General features: G+C 43.5%; 1 protein-coding gene across 13 annotated transcripts in view; it reads right to left on the bottom strand.

Moving 5' to 3' along the window:
- Positions 1-19,711, bottom strand: part of LOC105476177 (neurotrimin) — a 1,408,523-nt gene that overhangs the window by 113,384 nt on the left and 1,275,428 nt on the right. For all 13 annotated transcript variants that reach the window (XR_011611280.1, XM_011731850.3, XM_011731851.2 and 10 more), the window contains one exon: positions 13,666-13,791. Coding sequence is in view for 12 of the 13 variants with exons in the window: in XM_011731850.3 (XP_011730152.1) it covers positions 13,666-13,791 (126 nt within the window). In the remaining variant the exon portion in view is untranslated. The remainder of the gene's footprint in view (positions 1-13,665; positions 13,792-19,711) is intronic.

Below are 19,711 nucleotides of genomic sequence, written 5' to 3'. Positions count from 1 at the left end.
TTGAATAGCCCTGCTCCTGCTGGTCTGAAGCTCCTGTCACCTGGCAATGTTGCTCCGCCCTCTCTTCTTTTCTGCCAATGACTGATATCCTGAGTCCCTCAAGATTCATTGAGGGCTTTGACACTTGGCTCACAGCCCGACTTGTGACTAGCCTCAGCCATTACCTGGGGTGACTGTAACGCTCCTTGTGATGAGTCCTCAGACACCTGCGCCGTCACCTACTTGGCCTCTTCCTGTCATGGGCCTTCCCCTCTGCCTCAGCCATAAGCTACCCCCGACACTGGCCTGAACTTGTCATTCTTTGAAATCACTAATTAAGGGACTGCCATTTCTCACTCGAAACTTGTGTCTTTCCGGCATGCTTGCTCAAGTACTCAAACTATAAACTCATGTTTATTGTATTCACTTATTTTTTAAACAAATATGTATTGACTGCGTATAATCTGAGAGGCAAATTGGTGCTAAATATTGGTGCACACAGCAGTGAGCAAGGATAGGCATGCTTCCTGCCCTCATGAAGCTTAGAGTCTAGTGCAGACATGGAAGGTTTTAAATAGGTTCTGTTGCCATGTAGCTATGTTGATGCTCCTTGAGCGTGCCGGCTGGGTCCTGATGCCATGCCTTTGTAGTCACTGTGAACCCTGCCAGGAGTACTCCTGCAGAGCTATCCAAATGTCTGCCCCCCTTTTATGAGGTATCTCCTTCATGAATCCATTCTACCCACTCTATTTAAGACTACAATCCCTCAAACACATGCCTGATCATCTCTTTGCCTCTTACCCTAAAGCAATTACTATAAAACATATTACAAGGCTTCTTTATCCATGGGCTGATTTTCTCTCCCTCCCACTAGCATACAAGCACTGGGAGGCCAGGGCTTTGGTCTGCTTTGTTCACTCACAGATCTCTAGTACCTCAGAGAGTTGCCCCGCACACAGTAGGTGCTCAGTAAACAATTACTGAACAAACAAGTTAATCAAAATTGCTTTACCAAAAGGTTTTCCTGGGGACAAAATCCATACGATTTTCCCTGCTTAAATCCTTTTCTGGACTGGTATGTGTCGAAATAAATAAATCAATGAGGGAGAAAGCCATTTGTCTTTTTCTATCATGCAGATAACTGGCCAGATATCTTCAACCACAGTCACCTCAGCAAAGCACTCCATAAAGGGCGAGGCAGTGATGCAAGGAATTAGGGGAGGAACAGCCTCCCTGGCTACAAATCAGTTAAACAGGGGGAGTCCTGAATCTATTATGGAAGAACTGTAAAGTCCAAAGTCATTCTGTTTAACTCTGGGTTAGAAGGAGGAAAAGGAGTTTGTTTTTCAGGGTGGGGTGTGTGGCTGGGAGGGTAGTAAGCAGAGAAGAACCCACCACTGCTGGGTAGAATAAGGGGCAAGATGAGCCTCCCAGGGAAGGGACCACATCTTTAGGACTCGGGGTTCTAGCACAATAGGCAGGCTGTGGCTGTGCCATGGTATTTGGAGGGCCAGGTAGCAGGCTGGGGCCTTGATCTTAGAGGAACTGAGATGATGCTCTGCTCAATCCCTTTCAACTGTCCTGGTTCTGGAGAGAAAAGCACTTTACACAGCTAGGAAGAGGAAGAATGCCAACTCCCAGAAGGACAGGTGGGGAAACTGAACAGACTCGGATAAGAAAGCACACACAGACCCTGGAATCTGGCAATTTCTTTTCATGTCTAAAGCTGTTAAGGTATAAAACAGTCTTATAATAAAAATCAATGCACAAGACACAGCATTATTTGAGTGAGTGATAGTATTTAACATAAGGAAAACATAGGTCAGAGGGAGGCTGTGTCTGTCCTGTGTGCCACGGCCATCCAGATGGAAGAGAGGAAAGAGAAAGGCTGACTCAGTTGGAAGAGCTCAGCTGCCAGTGAGGAAGAGGTCCGCTCTCCACGCTAGGGCTCTGTCCTTTGCACTGAGGTGCTCATCTCCAGACCTACTGGAAGGAGCCTGAGGTTGCTGGGAAGGGTGGAATATGCAGAGACCAGGCACACAGCAGAGCCTGGAGTCCAGTGCGAGGACATAGGTGCAGGTAAATTTGTAAGAATGCTGTGAGTGTGCACAACCCAAGGATTGGGTCCCCCAAGCTGGGAGGTGGGATGAAACCACAGAATAGACATGTCCCAGAGAGCAAGATGAAGCAGTGGGCTACAAATCAAGCAGGAAATCAATATACATTAACAATATGGATTTCTGAGTCAAAAAGACTTGGATTTGAATTTCACCTTTGCTACTTAGTATTTGTGGGCAAATTCCTCCTCCTGCCCCCTGATTTTCATGTCTTCATCTCTAAAATAAAAATAATGCCTACTTATTTGGACCTCCATGAGAATTAAGTAACATAATGCTGATGAAGAAGATTGCTGGGCACAGAGCACATTTACACAGCAGCAGTTCTCAAACTTGAGCGTGCACCACAATCACCTGGAGGTGGACCCCACCCTTATATCTCTAATTTGGTAAGGCTGGGGCATGAACTAGGTGATGCTGGTTGATGCAATGGTCCAGAGACTGCTCTTTGAGAACTCCACTACCCAGCACAGCAATGAAGCCCCTGCACTCTGGGGACAGACCGACTGCCTGGCTTGGAACCCACGTCTGCAATGTGGCACTGTGTAACCTGGGCCCATTAGCCTGATCTCCCTAAGCCTCATTCAAATGGGAAAACATATTAAGTTTTCTCATTGATAAGGTGGGCCAATAAGATGATCTGTCTCGCCTAGTTGTGAAGAATAGATATTACTATGCGTGAATGTTTTTAGAAGAGAGCCCCCCACATTCTTACGCATCCACCAACTGTTAGCTGTTGTAATGATTGAATGAGACTGCCTCTACTGTTATTTAGACTCCAAGAGAAAGGCAGTTGTCACAGGTCAAAACAAGACTCAGGATCAAAAAGTAGGCACAAAGTCAGAACAATACACCCGAGGACCTAGTGATAAGGACATTTTCATTGGAAAGTTTATCCCAGCTTGCTTGGCAGTGCTTGGAGGGCCCTACACAAGAAACTCCCCAAGCCTGTAGCTGGTCTACAGCAGGATGACTCGAGGAGGTCCCCTGGTTGTGACGGGCAGTGAGACATCCCACTAAGGACCTTCTCATACTCCCCAGGGTGCTGACTCTTATGGGCACTGGTTGAGAGATGGGGTCTCCTGCCCTGTAGGGGCTACCGTTTTAATGAGACTTTGCATCTTACTGAGCTATGGCTGGTTGGCTTCTGTGGGGAGGATGATACAATCTCCTTGCTATTATGTTTCCTTTATTTGTTCCATCAAAACAGTTCTGCATGGTAACGGTCACCAAGTACAGGCATAAATAGCTTAAGCCTCTGGAGAGTGTGGGGGAGGATGCTGTTAGCAATGTCTGAATTCAGCAGACATCTGATTCTACAATATTTTTCAAGGGTTTTAAAATAATTGGGTAAAACCACAAACAGTGTCTGTGGTATGCACTCCTGCCCTTGGTTTCTAGAATGAGGCTTGATTTCATATGTTCTCAATTCAGCACATTGAACTCATTAATTTCCCCACTAGTCTTTTTATGATTTCTCTCTTCTTTGAAGTAGGAAGTTACACAGCTATAATAATGCTTTAAACCAGATCATAAATATTAAACTTACAAAAACCCTTATTGACACTGGCAAATTTTACCCTAACTGTATCTATCTAGCAGTAATTTTACAGTTAAAGAGAATGACAGAGTTAAAGAGTGATCTACAAATGTCTTCCTGGTTTTTTTCTCTCCCACCTTGGTCTGCCTGTCTATGTTTAAACCACTTGCGTAAGGAGTTTCTGGACACTTTTCCCCAACTGGAGGTTGTGCCACTGGTTTATCTTGGTGATAATTAATCGCTTTTTTTTTCTGCATAGATTGGACCTAATGCTGTATGTTTCACAGTTACTCTGAACAGGAAGCTGGCCACTTTCCATTATGATGCAATTATTTTTTGTTCTCCCACCATCAGTGACTACTGTAATATCTTTTGCAATGGCAATTACTTGGCCCTCCTGGGATAGCTTCTTGGGTACTGGGAATTTTAATCAAGCACCTATGTTAATTAGAAAATGGTGGAGATGAGAGTGGTGCTGATTAAGCACCTTTGAATATCTATCCATTCTGGCAATGGACTGAGTTGAGTTTTTATAAAGATTCAATCTTTTCAGAAAAAAATAACTTGAGTTTCCTTCCCTTCTGTTCTTTTCTCATGGGTGTGAGTGAAGAGGAGGGGGCTGGCTAAAGGTCTGCAAGCTATCATTATTGGACACGTACTATGTGTTGTGATGGGGCCAGGAGCTTTCCATTGGTGCACATGTTTAATCCTTGCCATATCCATGTGGGAAGGTATTATTATCTCTATTTCATAGAGTCTAAAGCTCAGACTTGAGTACAGATGAGGAAGACAGTGCGGGGGAGGGCCTTTTCTTATGAATTCCCTTGATTGGCTTGGGAAATATGAGATGATCCACAGTCAAAATTGATGCAAAGAGATACATTATATTATATTACATTTAATACTATAATATACACATTAACTTAAGAGAGACTTAATTTTAGAAAGGGACTGAAAATTACATCTACAGTATCAGATACTTTCTCATTCCACAATCATTTACAAGACCCCAAAACAACTGGTGCTTTACCAGACACTAAAAATAAAACAAAATGGTGTTAGGGCGGTCCCTGGCTGCCATGATCCCTGGCATGACAGGAGTAGTCAGAGGCCTTTGAGTACCTGTAAGAGGTGCCACAATTGGAAAAGGATGCAAAGTGCTGTGGGATCTCGAAGAAATGGGTGAATCACCCTGCCTAAAGAAAGTCACAAGAGGCCTTCAAACTGGTAGCATTTGAGTATGGTCTTGAAACAAGGGTAGAACTCAAACCAAAAGAAGTAGGGGGGATGATGCAAGGAGAACAAATGGGCTGTGCAAAGGCGAAGACATCTAGTATGTGGAGAATGTCAAGTTGTTGGTGTGACTGTGGTGTGTGGAGCAAACGGGGTCCAGAACCAAATCATGAAAATGCTAGGGTTCATGCCAAGAAGCAAGAATGAAATTAATAAAGAGGCACATCTTCAGAGAGGGTTATCACTACCCTAGCATGACGCAGCCAGTGAGTAGTGCAAGGGAATACAAATCCCCTTGGACCTGCCTTCAAAGCCTATCTCTTTCAGACACATTGCTGCCTTTGCTCATGGAAATGCAGTCATTGTTAGTAGCCGAAGCCTCAGAGAAGAGCCAGGCATTGCTTACTGCTCAGACCTGAAGGCCCAGTTCTGGTCCTGAAGCAGAAGAATGAACAAGATGGATAATTCATACTTGGCCTCAGGAAGCAGATACAGAGTGGACACACTGACTAGTTCCCCTACCTCCCTCTGGGAAGGAATAACAGAGGGAAAACTCCTTCTATTAATTGCCTCTTCTGGATTCTGATACTCTAGCAGAAGACAGGCAGGCAGCTGGCACTGCAGGAGATACCCTAGGTAGAGAGCCTGCCCTGACAAATAGCAAAAAGACGAAGATCTCCAGTCTTGCCGTACTCCGTAGGTCCCTGTCCCCCAGAGACTTGGACGACTTCCAGATTTCATAGCACAGCCAAGACTAAAGAGTTAATTTAATCACTGAGGCCCCTTCTTGGATTATTGCAAGGATTTACAGCCCATATTGATTACTGACAGGGCAACCCAACCAAAAGGAGATTCCAAGAGTTGTCTAGAATTGGCATAGATGGATTTTTAAAAACCTTTTGCTTTCTCTCTTTCTCCCTTTTTCTTCTCAGTCCTTTCGTGTTGGGTGGTTGCCCTCTGTGGGTAAGGTGACATCTTTAGTTCCATTTTGTCCTCTTCTCCCCTCCCCAGCTCCTCTTTGCTGAGGAAGTCTTTCTCCTCTGCCATTCTAATGATCTTAGTGCCACACGGGGCCCCGGATGCTGGTGCTGACAGGCTGCTCATTAGTGCCAGGGTGCTGCAGTCAGCCGATGGCACGCCAGAGCTCTGCTCCTGACACTTTTTCACAGAGCTGTCACTGGAGTCATGGAGCCTGCCAGCTCTGGTTGAACTCAAGCTGTGATACCTCTAGTGCCAATTAGTGCTTTAGTGTCCTGCTTGGCTGGGGAGAAGGCCTTGTCAGTGCTGACAAATAGGAAAATAGGTGGATGTATGGTGGGGTGAGGGTATTGCGGGAGGGGAGAGGGAGCATGGGCTCAGGGCATTGGCCAGGAGAAGAGCTCTTATCCAAGGGTCACTTTGCCCTCATCAACTTGGTCCTTTTAAAACTCTAGAAAAAAGGAACAGAGCAGCCAAATGTCCACTGGACCTCTTCAAGTAGAACAGGAGAACTGAGGTGGGAAGGAAGAGATCTGGCAGCTGAGGAAGGTTACTGAGCCCTGCTGGTATGGAGAGTAGGGCATGCAGATGTACGCACTTCACGTTGGGTAAAGAGAAAGGCTTGCAGAACAAGGACTTGGTTTGGAATCCAACAGACATTAAGGCTCTGCTCTAATTCTGCTCCCAGGGTCTTTATGTGACCCTAGGGAAGATCTCTTTTGATCTCTAATCCACCTTAATTCATACACCAGGAGGGAGAGAGAGGGAAGGAAAAAGAGAGAAAGAGAGAATCTGAGAAAGACACACACACACACACACACACCGAGAGAGAGAGAGAGAGAGAGAGAGAGAGAGAGAGAGAGATTGAAAAGAGGCACAAGAGTGGAACTGAATTTAAAATACTTTTCTTTTTTCTACTGATTGATTTTTTTCTTTTCCTTTTTCTTTGGCTAACCTATAAGGAATGGCAAATTTTCACATACAGTTGAACTAATATCCCCCTTGTGATATCAGGATTGCCTTAGGAAATCATGGTTGGGAGTCATCCGGGGTTTAGACACAAAATACTTGGAAGAGCAAGGCACCAAAAGGGCCAGACGCCCACTAGAAGGGCCAGATGAAGAGAGATTGCAATGAGTCAGCCATGGCAGCAGAAGGGAGCTCATGGATGAACCACTGTCCAAGTCACCTGTGAGCCTCCTCTCTTCTTGCAAAAGGAAACTTGAAAAGGATTTTCTTCTCCAAGGACAAGTCGAGTCCTGCCACAGCAGGGTCCCCTCAAGGGGACTTCAGAAAAGACTTGGAGACCCTGTGAAGACCAGAGAAAATGTCCTGGAGACTCTCCAGCAGGAAACACTCCAGGTCTCCATGCCAACATCAAAGTGAAGGAGAACTCCTCAAGGATCGAGATAGTCTTTGAACTGGGAGAACAGGCATGCCCCTTTGGGGCATTGGCAAATATCAGTGCTTTTTCACTGAACTGACCAATATTTCTTAAATACTTCCTAGATGCTAGGCATTGTGCTAGAAAGAGAGAATCAAAGAGAAGTGAGATGCAAACTCTGATCTCAAAGAGCCCATGGAACAGGAACATTGCTAATAAACTGGAAATGAGGACATTTCTGTGAACAGCTCGCAGGGCTTTGCTGAACTCCCCTACCGATATCTCAGTATAACGTGTTCTCTGGGTAGCCTAGATGAGGTTTTTATTGTCAGTGTCTTGTTTGATGAGAGAAAGGTGAAGGTAAGTGCACCCAAGAGGGGAGCTCCATTAGGACACTCAGTGATCCCTGACTGCAAATGGATAGTAACACCCACAGTAACGAGACTCACTCTTTCACCTGAGTTTCATTTTGGGATCCCAGGAATGTGGCAATGTAGGAATCCTAGCCTTGTCTTTAAAGCTCTTACAATCCAACAGAAACCGGTAACATAACAATAAGGCTTTCAGAATGCTTTTCTATGAAGAGTAAGGTCCTACACAGCATGTTTTGGGGTATATTGAAAGAGATCATGTTTCCATTTACTTAGCGAAGACTCAGGAGAAACAGCATTAACGTTGTTCTAGTGGAGACAGAAAGCTGAGAGTTTAAGGGCTGTGCTAAAAAACACATTCTTGAAGGTATAGATGTGGACAAAGGGCAAAGCACAGAGTCACGACACCAGGCACAGTGGGCAGTTGGCTGCCCTGTCCCTTTTTTCTACCTACAGAAGGTTGGGGTTCCACCGACGGTGCCCGTGCACCTAATACCCAATGCTAGCACTTACAAGGACTCCAGCTTGGGGTCAACAAGCCTTTATACAGATAGAGATGGCTCCTGCTAGTGATAATAGTAAGATGGGGGCTCTTCCTCCTTAAAAGACCAAGGTCTCTGCAGATGCAAACAACATATGCCCATCTCAAAACAGGTGTGCAGAGTCAGGGAAGGAATCTTCAAAAAGTTAACTGGCACAAGACAGGCATGGCCTCTCTCACCACTCCTATTCAACATAGTGTTGGAAGTTCTGGCTAGGGCAATCAGGCAAGAGAAAGAAATAAAGGGTATTCAGTTAGGAAAAGAAGAAGTCAAATTGTCCCTGTTTGCAGATGACATGATTGTATATTTAGAAAACCCCATCGTCTCAGCCCAAAATCTCCTTAAGCTAATAAGCAACTTCAGCAAAGTCTCAGGATACAAAATCAATGTGCAAAAATCACAAGCATTCTTATACACCAGTAACAGACAAACAGAAAGCCAAATCATGAATGAACTCCCATTCACAATAGCTTCAAAGAGAATAAAATACCTAGGAATCCAACTTACAAGGGATGTAAAGGACCTCTTCAAGGAGAACTACAAACCACTGCTCAGTGAAATAAAAGAGGACACAAACAAATGGAAGAACATTCCATGCTCATGGATAGGAAGAATCAGTATTGTGAAAATGGCCATACTGCTCAAGGTAATTTATAGATTCAATGCCATCCTCATTAAGCTACCAATGACTTTCTTCACAGAATTGGAAAAAACTGCTTTAAAGTTCATATGGAACCAAAAAAGAGCCTGCATTGCCACGACAATCCTAAGCCAAAAGAACAAAGCTGGAGGCATCACACTACCTGACTTCAAACTATACTACAAGGCTACAGTAACCAAAACAGCATGGTACTGGCACCAAAACAGAGATATACACCAATGGAACAGAACAGAGCCCTCAGAAATAATACCACACATCTACAACCATCTCATCTTTGACAAACCTGACAAAAACAAGAAATGGGGAAAGGATTCCCTATTGAATAAATGGTGCTGGGAAAATTGGCTAGCTATAAGTAGAAAGCTGAAACTGGATCCTTTCCTTACTCCTGATATGAAAATTAATTCAAGATGGGTTAGAGACTTAAATGTTAGATCTAAAACCATAAAAACCCTAGAAGAAAACCTAGGTAATACCATTCAGGACATAGGCATGGGCAAGGACTTCATGTCTAAAACACCAAAAGCAACGGCAACAAAAGCCAAAATTGACAAATGAGATCTAATTAAACTAAAGAGCTTCTGCACAGCAAAAGAAACTACCATCGAGTGAACAGGCAACCTACAGAATGGGAGAAAATTTTTGCAATCTACTCATCTGACAAAGGGCTAATATCCATAAGCTACAAAGAACTCAAACAAATTTACATGAAAAAAACAAACAACCCCATCAAAAAGTGGGCAAAGGCTATGAACAGACACTTCTCAAAAGAAAACATTCATACAGCCAACAGACACACGAAAAAATGCTCATCATCACTCGCCGTCAGAGAAATGCAAATCAAAACCACAATGAGATACCATCTCATACCAGTTAGGATGGCAATCATTAAAAAATCAAGAAACAACAGGTTCTGGAGAGGATGTGGAGAAACAGGAACACTTTTACACTGTTGGTGGGATTGTAAACTAGTTCAACCATTGTGGAAAACAGGTGGCAATTCCTCAAGGATCTAGAACTAGAAATACCATATGACCCAGCCATCCCATTACTGGGTATATACCCAAAGGATTATAATTCATGCTGCTATAAAGATGCATGCACACATATGTTTATTGCAGCACTATTCACAATAGCAAAGACTTGGAATCAACCCAAATGTCCATCAGTGACAGACTGGATTAAGAAAATGTGGCACATATACACCATGGAATACTATGCAGCCATCAAAAAGGATGAGTTTGTGTCCTTTGTAGGGACATGGATGCAGCTGGAAACCATCATTCTCAGCAAACTATCGCAAGAACAGAAAACCAAACACCACATGTTCTCACTCATTGGTGGGAATTGAACAATGAGATCACTTGGACACAGGAAGGGGGACATCACACACTGGGGCCTATTGTGGGGAGGGGGGGAGGGGGGATGGATAGCACTAGGAGATATACCTAATATAAATGACGAGTTAATGGGTGTAGCACACCAACATGGCACATGTATACATATGTAACAAACCTGCACATTGTGCACATGTAACCCTAGAACTTAAAGTATAATTATAATTAATAAAAAAAAAAAGTTAGTGCACTTCCTCTTTGAATTCTGACAAATTCGGGAAGGGAACTACAAAGGCATACTGCCAGTAATAATATATGGAAATTATTTCAAACAATCAATGAAAGTGCCAAGAGGTGGCTTTGCAGGCCCTACCTCCCTCTCTGTACTGGACATGGACAACTGACATTTTCTCCATCTGATATAAAATACTACACAGGGCCCTCCATCTCCTTTTCCACCTGATGGTCACTCCTAAGCTGCCCTATATCAAAGTGTATGAGCCATGTCTAAAAAAGCCCTTAGCATTTCTGTACTCCTTTCCACATGGTAGTCAGGACTAGACATACACAATCTAAAGAGATTGATATAAATTTATCTCAAGCAACACCATATGAGTGATAACGAAGGAAAAAAAGGACTTTTAAGAAATGTACAGAACAAACAAATCAGTCTGGAGAGAAAAAATGCAATGAAGTCATCAGGGTTGCGGAAAGAGCTTAGCCCTGATCAGCTCTTCATCCAGTGATTTGGCAGGTTTGCATGTAAGAAAGATCTTGATGGAAATGTGATCTACCCTCGAAGAATGACACAAAAGATGACAATAGAACTCTTTCTTTGGAGCCTCTGCTAAGGTGCACATCTTCTTCTCCAAGGAACGCCAAGCCTATCCTGGTTTATTTAGCATAAGCCTCCTTGAGGAAATACTACTGGGGAAAGATGAAGGCCTGACTGCTCAGGGTCTCCAGCTTCAGTTCATATTGGGCGCAGTCCAGTGACATCTCTGATCACCAAATAATCAGTCACTGGGAAATGGCACCCTGGTGAGTTCCGAGGTGATTTGTTATTGCTTGGCATGTCTCATCAGTTTGAATCTGGGATAGCTAAACTGGACCTGAGATCCGGAAATTGCTGTTTATGTAAATTAATCCACAGGTAGATTCTGATTGTCCTGCTTCTCTTTCCTTGATCCATCTTCTGTTTCCATAGCAGCTAAAACCTCAGTAAAATGGGACACCTGGCTCAGGCTCAGGCAAAAGTTCCCTGGGGAAATGAATCTGTTCGATGGCCACAAAAGGGGAGACAAAAGACTCTAACTCACAGCCTTGTGAACATCAGCCAGACAAACCCAAGAGGCCCAAACGTCAGAGGGGAAGACAACAAACAATTGCAAGGAGGGGAGAGAGAATGTGGAAAAGAATGAAATCAAAGCAGAAACATTTCAGAGGCTGCAAGAGAAAGCCAAAGCAAAGAACAACAACAAAAATAACTTATAGGGAAGTTATAGGCATAAAATGGCAGGACAAAAAGCAGATGCATGCAGGAGAAGCAGGGGAAGAAACACCCAGTAAAGGACAAAGAACTGGCCAGAGGAGGGAATGAGAAGAGACATCAAACAGTAGACAGAGCCTCTTGACATCAGGCACAGGAAGCCTACCCTGATAATGAATGTTCTGCAGACTCCAAAGGCACAGACTGGGCTGGCATCCGCTAGCACTGGGGACTCACATCAGGCTGTGATGAATGGTGCACACTGCAGACTTAGCGTGCATCTGTCTGAATGGTCTCTCCTTCAGAAGGGCCCAGGGCCATTCTCCATCACTAATGATCTCATGCACAACTGAAGCTTCCTCCCCAGTTTTGGGCCAGTCCACACGTGAGGTCATTTCAAATGGAGAGATTGGCAGACATGTGAATAGCTTTCACAGACCCCTTGTTCACAGTGACAGTGTCAAGAATGGTGGCCCAGGACAGCTCCCAGGAATTCAGGCCACACACAACTGAAAATGTCACGCCTTCTCTGAGAACATTCATCAGGGCCAACTGTCACTGTCTGGAATTTGGTATTTGGGGCCCTTTCATAGTCTTACTCTGATTTATTAAAATGTTGAAGTATAGTGGACACTGTCATGCACAGCCACCTTCGGGAGCCCCACAGAAGGACCTGCTGCTGGTGGACGGCCCTCGGTGGTCCGCCCCCTGCGTCTCATGTGAAGAGAGACGCCTGGCCCATAGTCACACCTGTTTGGGGATCAGCCTATATTTGCACTGTTGTGCCAGTGTAGAGGACTAGCTCCACCACCTCAATAAGGGAAGCTTCTGAAGGGCAATCCTAGCTTCAGAGCTCCCCATAGGCTCAGCTGAGATGTCCCACTGCACTGCCTCACAAGCCAGCTTCCAACTTGCCCAACTCTGTTTCCCACTTTTCCCTTCCATGGCAGTTGAGGCCAAAAGCAGCCCCTAATAGGCGTTTTTCACGCCAATCACACACTTTCATCCATCTGTGCACACCTGCATATATATACATACATAATCACATACACACATTTCACATTAATCAGCAATAAGCAACACAATTAAGGACCACTATTCATCTCTCTGCACAAATATCTTCTTTTCAGAGCCCTTCTCTGAAGAAAGCTCTTGTCATTCTGTCAACACATCCTGTTCTATTTTCTCACCCTTAATACCACCTGTTATATTGCATACTCTTTTTTTTATCATCTGTCTCATGAGAATGTGAGCTCATAAGAGTGAAAACTTCACCTCTTTGGCTTATTGCTGTAACCCCCAGTGCCTGGAAGAGAGGCTGGACTATGGCAAGCGCTCCATAAATATTTAAGAATGAAATATTTTTATCTTTTTTGTTCCCAAATAAGAGCTAGCTTAATAATAAATGACATCTTGTCTCAAATTCTAAAGGTTTTAATGTTCAATCCATGAAAGCACAAAACAACACTTTGGTCTACATAACATCTGAGCTTCAGATAAAGTAAATTTTTGCAATTTAGTCACATATTAAGTTATATTTGTTCTCTAGGATCAATCAGAGTAAAACAACAACAAAACCACAAAAACAGCTCGTGAGCAGATTTTTGGCAAGGCTGCAGAGGCACAGACTTGGACAGTCTCCTTTTAGGAATGTGACCATTTAAAGCCCACCCATCATTATGTGTTTTCTCTCTTTTAAAACAACCAGCTGAACAACTGCCACTAAAGCTTCGTTCCATCATCAAACAACATGTAACGTCCACCCAGAACACCTACCACCATTTCACCCGGAGACAACAGGGATTAATTTCCAAGGGACTGGAGACATACTGAGGTATGAATTCTGAGATCTTAGAGGATATGCCTGTTTTGCAGAGAACATCAGTATTCTCTGCACAGCCATGAGTATATTACCATCAAGCCATCAAAACGTAGACTCCTTTGGAGGAGGTATCAGCACCCATAACCTCCTACCAAGGGCCCCAAATTCCCCCATTTATCCTCCTGATGCAATGCACCAAACTGTTCTCTTACCTTTGGGGGAGATGTGTCTCCAAGTAACTGTAGGCTCTGGTCTACCCGTTGCTATGCAGGTGAGGCTGATATTGTTTCCTTCATTAATGGAGATATCTGAAGAAATCTCTACAATTTTGGGAGATACTGTGGAGACAAGACAGAATGAAAATAAAAATCCTGCTGAAACATTTCTTAGTTGTCTTCACATGGTAGTTGGCAGAACAGCTCAGAAAGTAAAATATATGGACTATCATAAGTTAATGATGAGAAATTAGAGGAATTACATTAAATATCAAAAAAAAGTCTTACCTTGAATTTAGCTTTGATTTCCTTTTATTTAAACACAAAGTCAGGGAGTCCGAATGGGAATAAATTCGACTGCAACACTGCAATAGCTATTCTCCTAGCCTCCACCCTCTTCCTGTATCTACTCACCCCCACCCACCTCCAACACATATCCACAAGCCATCCTCCACACTGAATTCAGCGACGTCTTGAAAGAATGCAATTCTGACCATATCATATCTCTGTCTAAACAGCTCCAATGGCTCCCCATGGCCACCTGGTCATAGCTCGACTCCTTCTAGGCATGAGGCCATGCAGAATCAAGCATCAGCCTATATTTCCATGGCCATCCCCACTGATCCCACCTCTGCTGACTCCCTTGTTGTCCCCAGAACATCATGCCCTGTCTGGGCAGTAAGGATTTGGGTCCATATTGTTCCTTATATCCTTCCTGGACAACTCCCAACCATCCTCATTTTTATTTTTATTTTGAGACAGGGTCCTACTTTGTCACCCAGGCTGGAGTGCAGTGGTACAAATATGGCTCACTGAAGCCTCGACCTCCCCTGCTCAAGCAATCCCACCTCAGTCCAAGTAGCTGGGACTGCAGGCATGTGCCACCATTCCTGGTTAATTTTTATTTTTTTTTTTATAGAGACAAGGTTTTGCCATGTGCCCAGACTGGTCTCAAACTCCTGAGCTCAAGCAATTCACCAGCCTCAGCCTTCCAAAGTGCACTCTCAGCCATCCTTAAGGCCCAAAGCAAATGCCACTTTCTTTGTTGAAACTTTCCCTACCCTCTACACTTCTCTGTCCTTTTGGACACCTCAAATTGCTGCTTCTTCATCCATGTGCCCAGAGCACATTCTATACACCTGGTGGGGAATCGAATAAAACCTCAGTTAGCCACAACTTTCTCTCTTTCTCTCTCTCTCTCTCTCTCTCTCTCTCTCTCTCTCTCTCTCTCTCTCTCTCTCTCTCTCGTGCAGCGATGCACAAGGACTGGATAGGGCCTCTGGAACATCCAGCCATTGCATGTGTGTGCCTGTTTCTTTCTGGGGTCCAGTCATGGAACCTCATCGTTGCTGCACATCTGGGCCTAATTCTCCAGTCTCGGCTTTACTACTAATAAACATGTGATATTTGGTTCCATGTGTCTACTTATCTGTCTTATGTGTTTTAGCATTCAAGTGAATGGAGTAAAGATGTCATTTATTGAGCTTCCAAACTCCAATTCTAGACACGTATTTCACTAAGCTATGGTTATGTGCTTAGCATCACCCACTAGGCCATGAGCTTTCTGATGACCTGAACGATGTGTTACTTATATTTGTATCCACACTAAGAGCTCAACAAATATTTACAGAATTGAGTCATAATGGTTATTCAAGGGAACCACCTTCCCAACCTGCGTGCAACATGTCCATAATAACCTCAGAGCTGGGTCATTGGCAGATATTCTTTCAATCCTACTGATGCTGGTTTTGACTTCTTAGTTCTTGGCAAGTTAAGTGTCCCCTCCATCCAGCACTCTTCTGTTTCTTCATGTTATATTCTTGCCTTGAATAAGTACTCCTCAGAGCCACCATGCTGTGCAATTCTAGAGCACACCATCCACCTGGCTTACAATGTGATCTGGCCTGCTGGAGATCCCAGGGAAGCTGCGTGATGACTTTATTGCTTGTTGCGAGGTCAGGGTGGCGCCCTCACACTCAAATCAGATGGGTTTGCAAATTTTAATGCTGGTCTTTCCTCTACTTGAACCATTACTCACTCATTCCTAGTTGTGTTGGATCTTTTCCTTCATGAAAACGGGGTACTATAAAGATATCTTAGCCTTCTTCCTCTTGTCTTCTCCAGTGTTACCTTCCATGTATGACCTGCATCCACCCAACTGAAACGTTCATCATTAATAAGCATGTGCTGTACTTATCTGTGCTGCACTGAGCTGTCTCCTTATCCCCATGCCCTTGTTGCTGACTTCAGTGCTCACACCCTTCTCTGTGCCTATCCACATCTGTTAACATTATGCAAGATCTGAGAGAATTACCACCCCTTTGATAAGGCTGTCCAGGTGATCCTCAAGAGGATATGACCTCTCCTTCCTGGGGATTCCACAGCACTGTAGTGTCTCCTGTATGGCATTTAAAGTAAACTCTTATGTAACATGTGTCCCACCTTTCCTTTTATACTATAAATTACATTAATATAAGATATTAAACAAGATCCTCACTTAACTTTTTAAGTTTTTGCTGTCCTAACTAGGGGATGTTACACAGAGTAAGCACCAGTTAATCATTTTTAGATTTCCATCCTCATTGAGCTTCAGATAGAGAGGCAGTGTGTGTGTCTCCACACACGCGCGCACGCACACACACACACACATTTAATTGCACTCCCATAAGCATTTGGTGGGACAGAAATAATGGAGAGCGGACATGGACAAGGGTTGGAGGAGACAGAATGCTAGCTCTATAATCTGGGACTTTTAAGCCATAACATTGCAATTTATGGTTGTGTAATTTTAAAAGCTACATCGAGCCTTCCAGGACAGAAAGGTAATTGATGAGTTAATGACTGAGCATTTGATTTGCTGACTGCCTGAAGGGTACAAACTTCTAAATTCTCTTAGTTCTGGAATCATTTAAACTGATCATTGCAAAAATAGACACTTTGATGTGTTTTATTCACAGAGTTTTAACTAGAGCATTCGCATCTCACACACCAGCCACCTCCCCCTCCCCCCCCCAACACCAATCCATACATCTGCTGGGCCCCGCCCCTGCTCACTTTTGGCACCCGCACAGCCTTGCTTGCTTCCTGGAGGACAGGCTGCCTGCAGAATGTCTGTGCTGGCCTTGCAGACACTGCTTCAACTGTGCAGGTAAGTAATTTATTGATCTGTAAAGCACTCCGAGAAGCTCTGCAAGGGATTATGTCACGCCAACGCCATGCAATAAAATAAAAAATGATGGACTTTGTGAACACAGGGTGATTTAGGGTTTGTAGTTGGAAGTGTACTTAAAGTACATTTTAAGTGGAAATCAGGCCGGGTAATGAATTACTCTTGCTTTGGAAGGGCTTACTGTGAGTTCATTTTCCTGGCTTCCTACATGATAGCTAATCTGCTAATCATACACTAGAGAACAATGGACAGTCCCCAAGTAGGATAGAAGGTGGTTTGGGCCAGAGCTGTCAGTGCAGTAAGTATATTAAATAAGACAATTGCACCTCATGCTTGGAAGAATCATCTAGAATTGTCTCCCCCCACTAATAATTGGAAACCATCCAACTCCTGAGGTAGAAGTTGGAGAAGTGCTTGCTGTCCTTTAAATTCTGCCTAAGAATACAGTTTGAAGGAGGCAAACTGCCCGTGGGTGAGTGAGAAAGACAGACCATTCATGGCATAGAGATGAGGTGGTTTGACCAGGGGAGCAATCCCAATGATCAAAAACAAATTGGCATATGCCTAAGATGCTATGGGAGTCAAAATATGATTTTCTAGGTGGCAACGTCTCATTGTCAGTATTCAAGACTACATTGAATTGATTAGGGTGCACTGTGGTTTTAGTTAAGCCATCCTCATAAGGAAGCTTCTGACCAAGTGTGAGATAGGGCTACTTGTATTTTTATATTGTTTCCATGGATACATTCTGTATCTGACTTCTCATCATTCAGACTGTTAGAAACATACTAGGATTGTTTTGCTTATTTTCATTCATTCACTCCTTCTTCAATATTCATTGATCACTTTCCATACACCAGCATTGTGCTAAGCACTAGAGACATAAACTAAGTAAGATACCATACTTTTCCTCAAGGAGTTCACAGCCTCAAGATATAAAAACAGATGCAGAAGCCTAATATTCTAATGTATGGTGACACAGAATGGTGAATCAGGTGTTATGGGGACACAGAGGATAGACATCTAAGCCAACCTTGACATGGATGTCACAAGAGGCTTTTTAGATATGTGATACCTAAGTTAAGCCCCAGGAGTAAGTAAAAATTAATCATATCTGGAGAGAAAAGGAGGAAAGATATCCTAGGCAAAGGAGACAATATAAGGCAAGCACTATTAGTAAGACATTTTATGGCCAGGCATAATTGTTAATGGAAGAAGTCTACTTTAGAGGTATAGTCCCCAACCTTGTTGGCACCAGGGACAGGTTTCATGGAAGATAATTTTTTCCATGAACTGGGGATGGGGGAAGGAATGGTTTCAGGATGATTCAATCACATTACATTTATTATGGTATATAATACAATGGTATTTCTATTATTATTACATTGTAATATTGCAATATATAATGAAATAATTATACAACTCACCATAATGTAGAATCAGTGGAAACCCTGAGCTTGTTTTCCTGCAACTAGAGGGTCCCATCTGGGGGTGATGGGAGATAGTGATAGATCATCAGGCATTAGATTTTCACAAGGAGTGCACAACCTAGATCCCTCGCACAGGCAGTTCACAATAAGGGTTCATGCTCCTATCAATGCTGCCACTGATCTGACAGGAGGCAGAGCTCAGGCAGTATTACCAGCAATGGAGAGTGGCTGTAAATACAAAAGAAGGCTTCACTCACTCACCCACCAGCCGCTCACCTCCTGCTGTGCGGCCTGGTTCCTAACAGGCAACAGAGCATTACCAATGCATGGCCTGAGGTTTGGAGACCCTTGCTTTAGAGGCTGGGCCAAAAGTCATTCAATGAACATTTTGTGAACACCTACTGTTACACAATGGTGTGCTAGGTATATGAAGAACACGCGGACACATACCAATTTGCCTGGCCCCCTATGAACTTACAATGTTTCGGGAAACTAGGCATATAAACATTCCAGAGAGTTGAATAATAAGGCAAAATATGTTGGAAAATTGTGTATGATTGACTGTGAATGAATAGTACACATTTCAAGTGCTATGAGTTACTAGGAGGGAGGATAACAGCTAGTGAGAGTTTCAGAGATGGTTTCACCTCAAATTGGAGTTTATTTTAGGTATCAATGAATGAGAAACAGGCATCTAGGCAGAAAAAGTGAAGCTGTGTCAAATGGGACAGAATTGCATGGGCACAGATGGGAAGGCAGAAATCCATGAACTGAGGAAGTACAATGTCTACTGACTACAAGAGGCAACGCAGAGCAGGGGCTGAGATCTGGCTTTACTGTGTTCTAACTGGGCAACTTTGGCCAAGTTACTTCACCTGCCCGTGTCTTGCTCTCCACATTTATAAAATGGAGCTAATAATTGTCTGAACCTCATAAAGACTCTTTCAAAGACATAGGAGTAACTTATGAAATGCATTGAGAACAGTTCCTGGCAATGTGAAGTGCTCAATGACTGAGTTTTAATATTGTATGTGCTTGGCAAACACATATATGCAGTGTCAACACAGAATGGACAGTCCATAAATTTTGACAGAATCAATGAAAAATGGGATAGAAGATCATGAAGTGAACGAGAGCCATACGATGGAAGTGCCTGAATGCCTAGCGCCTAGATTTTAGCTCTATCCTACAGGCAGTGGCAAGCATTTGAATTTTTTTAAAAGAATATTGTAATTTTAAAAAAAATTATTTTGAAGAAAAGAATCTGTTAACACTGTGTCAGATGGAGTAAAATAGACAGAAACTGGAGTCACAGAAATCAATAGACAGTGATGTTCAAAGCCTGGATTAAACTGTTGGCTCTGAAAAGATGAAAAGCAAGGGATGGATTGGAGAGCAATGCCCAGGAAAAATGCACAAATGCTTGCTAGGAGGACGACCAGGG

The sequence above is a fragment of the Macaca nemestrina genome, chromosome 12, assembly GCF_043159975.1.
Source record: "Macaca nemestrina isolate mMacNem1 chromosome 12, mMacNem.hap1, whole genome shotgun sequence".
NCBI classification, from domain to species: Eukaryota; Metazoa; Chordata; class Mammalia; order Primates; family Cercopithecidae; genus Macaca; species Macaca nemestrina.
This window is presented reverse-complemented; position numbering and strand designations above follow the sequence as displayed.